This window comes from Helobdella robusta (assembly GCF_000326865.2).
Source record: "Helobdella robusta unplaced genomic scaffold HELROscaffold_3, whole genome shotgun sequence".
NCBI classification, from domain to species: Eukaryota; Metazoa; Annelida; class Clitellata; order Rhynchobdellida; family Glossiphoniidae; genus Helobdella; species Helobdella robusta.
The window spans coordinates 6,775,561-6,783,853 of record NW_008704501.1 but is presented as its reverse complement, the minus strand read 5'-3'; the positions used below and the strand labels follow the sequence as shown (position 1 = coordinate 6,783,853).

Sequence of the window (8,293 nt, the reverse complement as noted above, 5' to 3'; positions counted from 1 at the left end):
CATTCATTCATTCATTCATTCATTCATTCATTCATTCATTCATTCATTCGTTCGTTCATTCGTTCGTTCATTCATTCATTCATTCATTCATTCATTCATTCATTCATTCGTTCATTCATTCATTCATTCATTCATTCATTCATTCATTCATTCATTCGTTCATTCATTCATTCATTCATTCATTCATTCGTTCATTCATTCATTCATTCGTTCATTCATTCATTCATTCATTCATTCATTCATTCGTTCATTCGTTCGTTTATTCATTCATTCATTCATTCATTCATTCATTCATTCATTCATTCATTCATTCATTCATTCGTTCATTCGTTCATTCATTCATTCGTTCATTCGTTCATTCGTTCGTTCATTCATTCATTCATTCATTCGTTCATTCATTCATTCATTCATTCGTTCATTCGTTCATTCATTCATTCATTCATTCATTCATTCATTCATTCGTTCGTTCATTCATTCATTCATTCATTCATTCGTTCATTCGTTCGTTCATTCATTCATTCATTCGTTCGTTCATTCATTCATTCATTCATTCATTCATTCATTCGTTCATTCATTCATTCATTCATTCATTCATTCATTCGTTCGTTCGTTCATTCTTCGTTCGTTCATTTATTAGTTTGTCCCTTCATTCGTTCATTTCAATTCCTTACACTTTTCGTCTGTTTATATGTGTTTCATATATTCATTCTACATTCATTCTTTTATCCAACTATCCACTCATCATCATTGTCATCATTATCATTACTCAAGAAACAAAATGGCGTAACGAGGTGTTCGCACTTTGGCGGGAAGAGCATGGGCCGGAAACGTTCGCGAGGAAACTGCAGAAGAGGTTAAAGGTCAGATGATGTTGATGATGGTGACGACGATGGAGAGATGGAATGAATGAAACCCCATAATAAACATGAGAATATCATTCGACAAGAATATTTGCGAGAGACATAAACATAGGAATTTATAAACATTTATAATAATAATAATATTTTTAATAATAATAATAATAATAGCAATAATGCTGACATCAATAACATATCACGTCAACGAACTATAGCGTAATATTCCTATAAATAATAAAAAAATAATAATAAATAATAATAATAATGAATAATAATAATAAATAATAATAATTATAACAACAACAACAAAGAATAATAATAAATAATAATAACAGCAACGAATAATAATTAATAATAATAATAATAACACGGAATCCTGTTTCCTATCCATCGACACTGATAACGCAACCAATCGTTACTTTGATCTATAAGTCTGCCTAACCCGTAACAAACACACGCACACACGCACGCACGCACTCACATACACATGCGTACATACATACACAAACACGCACGTACTTACACACGCGCGCACACACGCACGCATATACACACACAAGCTCACCGAAACACAGACAGATGTAAACATATTTAGAGCCAAACTTACTGCAAATACGTAAAGAAACATACACGCCACACATACACACGCATGCACACGCATACATACACACATACACACACATACAGACATTTCTTCACATAAATATGTGAGCATCTTTATCAGCTTGTTTATTAGTTAAACAGCGTATATCATATGGAGTTAGTTATTACAGAGAAAAAATAACTCTTTACCAAAAATACTGGCATCTATAAATCAGATACGGCAAACTAATATAACTAACAAAGAAGTAAAATTACTAGCCAATATTTATAAATACTCTATGCTTGCCAATTTTACTTAAACTACCATTACCACTACTATTACGACGACTAATACTGCATTTATTATTGCTACTACTACTACTACTACAACGACGTCAAAACGATAACAACAACAACAACAACTTTTATAAGCTTTTAATTATTTTTCAACGTTATTACGGTTTTAAAGAAAAAAAAATTTATATTCAGCTCACTGGCATGGCTTATCACAACTTATTCTTCGTTATTATTATTATCATTATTATTATTATTATTGTCATTATTAATTATAGTCTGTTTCTTTTTAAATACTTTTAAAAGGTGATTTTGACAATAATGATCAAAGGACTGGAGTAAATTTTTTTCCATGTTAATAAATAATAAAAATAATAAGCAATAATAATAGTAATAATAACAGTGACAATAATAATAATAAATACGATAATAATAATAATACATTTGGAAAAATATTATTCATACATTTGTAAAACAATTATTCATGTTTTCTGGCATGCTGAATAAAAAATTATAGGACGAAAGAAAATATGAGAAGATGTACGCTTTAAAATGTTATTATAATTGTTATTAGTAGTAGCAGCAGCAGCAGTAGTATGAGTAGTAGTAGCTGTAGTTTAAGTAGCAGCAGCTCTAGTATTACTAGCAGCAGTAGTAGTGTTAGTACTAGCAGATGTATTATTGTAACTCGCTCTACTATGGTCTTCCTGACTCTATACTCTATCCTTTATGTAAAGCTTTTAACTCAGCTGCTCGTCTAGTTGCTCGTGTCCCTTTCTTTTCTCATATATCTCCATATCTTGTTCTCTTGCACTGGCTACCTATGAAATATAGAATAATTTTTAAAATTTGCACGTTCATGTATAAGTCTCAATCTATATTATCTCCTAAGTATTTATCAGATATATTAATTGAACCTAAACGCCCCGGTTTACGATCGTCTTCTTCTTCTCGCTTTTTCTTAACTCGTGTTAAACACTCTTTTGCCAAATCGGCTTTTGCTTTTTCTGGTCCTTCTTTCTGGAACTCTACTTCTTTGACTACTTCTCCATCACTTGCGAAGTTCAGAGCGGATCTCAAGACCCATCTTTTTTCAAAATTCATTGAGGAGCGCTGTTGAACATCGCGGAAATAGCGCTTTATAAGCTAATTGATTGATTGATTGATTGATTGATTGATTGATTGATTGATTGATTGATTGATTGATTGATTGATTGATTGATTGATTGATTGATTGATTGATTGATTGATTGATTGATTGATTGATTGATTGATTGATTGATTGATTGATTGATTGATTGATTGATTGATTGATTGATTGATTGATTGATTGATTGATTGATTGATTGATTGATTGATTGATTGATTGATTGATTGATTGATTGATTGATTGATTGATTGATTGATTGATTGATTGATTGATTGATAGTAGCAGCTGTAGTATTAGTAAGAGCAGCTGTGGTATTAGTAGTAGCAGCAGCAGTATTAGTAATTGTTGTGTAGTAATTTTAGTGAAGTAGTGCTATAATTATTATCATAAATTTTTTCTTCTTGAAACTTTTACTAATCTTACGAAAAATTTTTAAGGCAAATTTTTTTTCTTTTTTTTTCTTAAGATGTTTTGACAAAATTCGGAAAGAAAATAATTAATTTATTGTCTGTAAATTTGTTTTTTGGGTGGCTTTGCTTGTACACCATCATCATCACCACCGTCGTTATTTTCATTGTCATTGTCACCACCATCATCATCTTCTTCTTCATCAACATCATCATCATCACCGCCATCACCATTATCATCATAACAACAGCATCACGCAACCAGACACAGTTTCGCCAAACGAACTTACCTCAACCTTCAAATAAAACGCGCGAAAAAGCACGTGACCTCAATCTCGTCTCCTATTCGTCAGTGCAACAGCGTGGGGGCTGTGGGGTACGGCGTTGTTTTGAGTGACAGCCGCATTCCGGATAATGATTTTTTCAGGCCGGATTTAAGATTCAGGATTAGGTTGAGGTTAGTGGTTGTAATTTTTGTCCTATGTTGATTAGTTCGTTTGTTGTTTGCTTGAATTTTTGGTTGAGTAATTGACTGACTGGCTGGCTGGCTGGCTGACTAACCGACCGACCGGTTAGCTGATTGGTTGGTTGGATGGTTGGTTGGTTGGTTGGTTGGTTGGTTGGCTGGTTGGTCAGCTGGTTGGTCAATTGACCGGTGGGTTTCAATTTGGATGTAAGATAAATAATTGATTGCTTGTGGAAGTATTTTTGTTTATATGGGAAGATTATAGATACACACATGCACGAAAATATATACATACATACATACATACATACATACATACATACATACATACATACATACATACATACATACATACATACAGACGTACATACATACATACATACATACATACATACATACATACATACATACATACATACATACATACATACATACATACATACATACATACATACATACATACATACATACATACATACATACATACATACATACATACATACATACATACATACATACATACATACATACATACATACATACATACATACATACATACATACATACATACATACATACATACATACATACATACATTCGTATTTTCGTTATATGGAATCGATCACTTTTCTGTTTATGACTAAATTTTAATCTTATTTCTGTGCGATGCATCATGATTTCTCGTTTGTTATTTCAATTATGTTGTTAAGTTCAGTTTTTGTTAGATAGCGCTTTTGAGATTCGTTTATTTAGCGCTTCATAAATGTTTCAATAATAATAATACATACATACATACATAAATACATACATACATACATACATACATACATACATACATACATACATACATACATACATACATATATACGAAACGAAACGAAACGATATTTTATTTGCTCCATAAAATTAAAAAAATTCATACATACATACATACATACATACATACATACATACATACATACATACATACATACACATAAATAATATACATACATACGTGCATACATACATACATACATACATACATACACGTAAATAAAAAATTAAATACACACACATACATTCATACATACAAAAACATACATACAAAAATATACAAAAAAAATCATAGGTACTTGTGTAATTGAACAACAAAACAGGCTAATAAAAACATCAACAAACAATTTGTATAACTAAATTGAAAGTTCGAATGAGATAACAACAACTACTACAGCTATTACAACAACTACTACTACTATTACAATAATTAAAACTCCATTTTTAGAGAAAATCAGTGACTTAAAATATAAAATAGTATGAAATATGGTCATTGTCAAATAATTAAATGCACACTAAAACCCTATTACCCATTATCAATGAAAAGTGTTGTTAGGTGACATATTTAAACGGTTATACAATGTTTCTGTCGCGATAGATGGCGTATATCGATTTAATTGCAGAATCAATTAATTTGTCAATAAAACCAGCAGGCCATAAATTACTTATTAATTGTAAATTGAAAGTATTAAAGAAGCCAATCGGAGTAATTTCAAACGTTCATGCCGTTCAATATAACGTTTCAAAGCAACTGTGGATCCACAGTTGGACACCACATGCTAGTTCGTCTGTTTAGCGCCGCAGAGAGGACACAGCAGGTCAACGGTTTTCCCCTATCTAAACAGATTTGTGTTGGTCGGCAATTGCTGAATCAAATATTTTTTCGCGAATTTTTACAGGGTGTCTGGAATTGAATCCAAGTTTTTTGATCAGAGTTTTATTGTGAATGAAGTTGATTACGAAAAATTTTATTTTATCATTTTATTTTATTTATTTTATTAACATTTTATCCATCTATAATTCATCTTCTTCAGACGAAGCTACCGACTGCTTGTCTTCACCTTCTTCCTCTTCTTCTTTCATTTTTCTTTTTTTAAAAAACCAAGCCGCCAAAACAGACGTAGTTAAAGCAGCTAACATGGCGCCTATGATTCCTACAATTAAAATTACATTACTTGACGGAAGTTTTGCAAATACTTTCTCAGTTGTTTCGTATGAACAACTGATGGTGACTGTCCCTTCTTTCTTCTCCTCTCTGCACGGCTCCACCTCTCCGCACCTCCCGTTGAAAAGATCGCATCCAGCCTCGAATACTTCCAACTCTGCGAGTGCTGTATGATGATCTTTCATTCTCTCATCAGATGGTTGAATGAAAACAAATCTTGTGAGGATAGTGAAGTTCTCACAAACAACAATCATGGGGTTTCCGCCCTGTATCGCTTCTTCTGGTCCGAACCCGCACAAGTTGACTTTGTCTCTGATGTCTTCTCTATTGCTCACGTCGAACGTTTCGTTCAACCTTACAACAAACTTGTCCATTCTTTTCAGGAAGTCAGTCCATTGATTTATTCTGTTGTATGCTCTGATGAATCCTACGCAATATAAACTAAGCAGGTCGACCGCCATCCAGGCTGGCATGGCATCAAGTATGTGAGATATGTGGTAGCCGTCATAGTTGCCGTCTGTTAAATGTATTTTGTAATGAGCACCCATTGTGGGGTTGTCATGTTCATCATAGGTTGAACTGTAATAAGGAGGTTTATGTAAAGCTAAATTTTTCCTGAAAACCTCACATTGGTACCATTTGTTTCTGACCTTACCAGGGGGACAGACACATTCAACGTACTTATTACCATTCACCGTGGACTCAATACATTCCATTCCAACGGGACAATCTCCTCTACCTGATGAGCAATCTCTTTCTCTGCATGAATCACCTCTCCATCCCGGATCGCATCCATCGGGACAGTTTGCAGTAATTTCGTAACTTCCGTTGTTTCTGTTTCTGCAGTGAGAATAAGTCGATACTCCTCGCTGGAAGTCGTATTGGAAGCGTGTTGCGAATATCGCTATTTTTTCCTCATGACCCTGATGATAACATCTGCAAACTTCAGATCTGTCACTTGAGCAGGTATCACAAATTAATTTTGTGAAGTAGCTATTTCCTGTACCATGTTCTTGAAAGCAACCGCATCTGTTCGACGGGTCGATCTTCTGGAAAAACGTATAATTTGTCTCAAAACAGAAATGTGCGCACATTTCAAATGTGTAAGTGTTTGGTAATGTCTTCAAAATGACATCTCTCTGACGTGATTCAAAACTGGCATAGTCATCGTGCGTCTTTCGTGGCTTGCTTTTATAAACGGAATATGAGTCCCTTCCACCACAAGCATCTCTATTGGCGCAAGGAACATCACACTGGGATGAAGCCACTGCCGAATCTAACCTTCCAATACAGTTGCATTCTTTCCCACTCTTCAAAGCGATCATGTTGTTACTTTCATTTGTGCACTCCTGTGAACATTCATTCACTGAGCCAACTGATGCAACTGTCTTCGTTGAGCTGATGTTTTGATAGCATCCTATGTAAGATTCCTTCAAGTCGATTGCTGCATGGGCTACTGATGAGGACAGGTTGGTGGAGACAATTACAAATGCACAAACAATATATAACATTAAAAAATATTGAAAATGAGCTTTGAAAATGAAATTTGCTTACGTTACAACTGTTTACGTGTTCGATTGTATGACGTACTCAGGTTTTCTAATGTTTGAATCAGGGCATCGAACCGTAATTTTTTTCGTTTCAGTTTACGGTTTCGGTTTAATCAGCCAAACGAATTTCGGTTCGGTCCCGGTTTTCGTTCCTGGAATAATATCGGTTTTTTTTAGTTTTCGGTTTCGCTCTCGTTCCAAACTTAATTTTTACTAGCATATTTCTTTAAACGCATGTAACGGACATACAGACATCCAACTACAACCACAATGTCAATTTGAATTAAATTTTAGATTGTGAATAATAAGAAATCAATATCAAAAATAATGTTTAAACGTTGTCAGTATAAAAGGAATCGTTTTTAATATTTTTTTTCTAAAAAATAAAACAATCATTACAAAGATATTTTGAAATCCCTCATATAAATATAAGATTGTTTCAAATAACATGAAATTTTTTCTGATTATTAATATATCTTTTATAATGTTTTTATTGAAAACACTTCTGCAGTCTCTGAAGATAAATTTTAACCTAAAAACAGATTTTTCAGGCTCACTTGTGTAGCTGGTACTTCAAAATTTTGAAGATGATCGCACTTGATCTCTAATTTCTCTGATTATTACTGGATTTCTCTTCACGCGGCAACTTACTCAAATTATCGGCAAACTCAGTCGGAAAACGAGCGAAAAGAGAGATAACAAATTTTCAAAGATAATAAAAATTAATATAGAATTTCAAAAGATGAAATACTATCAAAATATTTTTTTTCAGAATTTGACAAAAATATTTTTTTTCACATTTTTAGCATCGAACCGTTATTTATTTCGTTACGGTTTTCGGTTAAACTAGCAAACAATGTTTCGGTTCGGTTACGGTTTTTGTTCCGAGCAAGCAAAATCTCGGTTTTTAACGGTTTTCGGTTACGATAGTTCCGTTTCGATGTCCTGGTTTTGATTACAAAAATACGATGGGTCTTGTGTTCTATTTTTTTTTAACTATTTGTTT

At 33.1% G+C, this 8,293-nt stretch overlaps 2 protein-coding genes across 2 annotated transcripts in view; one reads left to right on the top strand and one right to left on the bottom strand.

Moving 5' to 3' along the window:
* The window catches only part of HELRODRAFT_161705 (hypothetical protein), a gene marked incomplete at both ends in the record, with an annotated part of 4,896 nt that extends 2,821 nt beyond the window's left edge, over positions 1-2,075 (top strand). Inside the window, 2 exons of the mRNA XM_009021594.1 lie at positions 772-860; positions 2,040-2,075. Of these exons, the coding sequence (XP_009019842.1) occupies positions 772-860; positions 2,040-2,075 (125 nt within the window). The remainder of the gene's footprint in view (positions 1-771; positions 861-2,039) is intronic.
* A 3,511-nt stretch (positions 2,076-5,586) lies between these two features.
* HELRODRAFT_161704 (hypothetical protein) lies at positions 5,587-7,062 on the bottom strand (the record flags this gene model as incomplete). The annotated part of the gene is made up of 1 exon (XM_009021593.1): positions 5,587-7,062. One exon carries the CDS (start codon positions 7,060-7,062, stop codon positions 5,587-5,589), a length of 1,476 nt encoding a protein of 491 aa, XP_009019841.1.
* Positions 7,063-8,293: the final 1,231 nt, after the last annotated feature.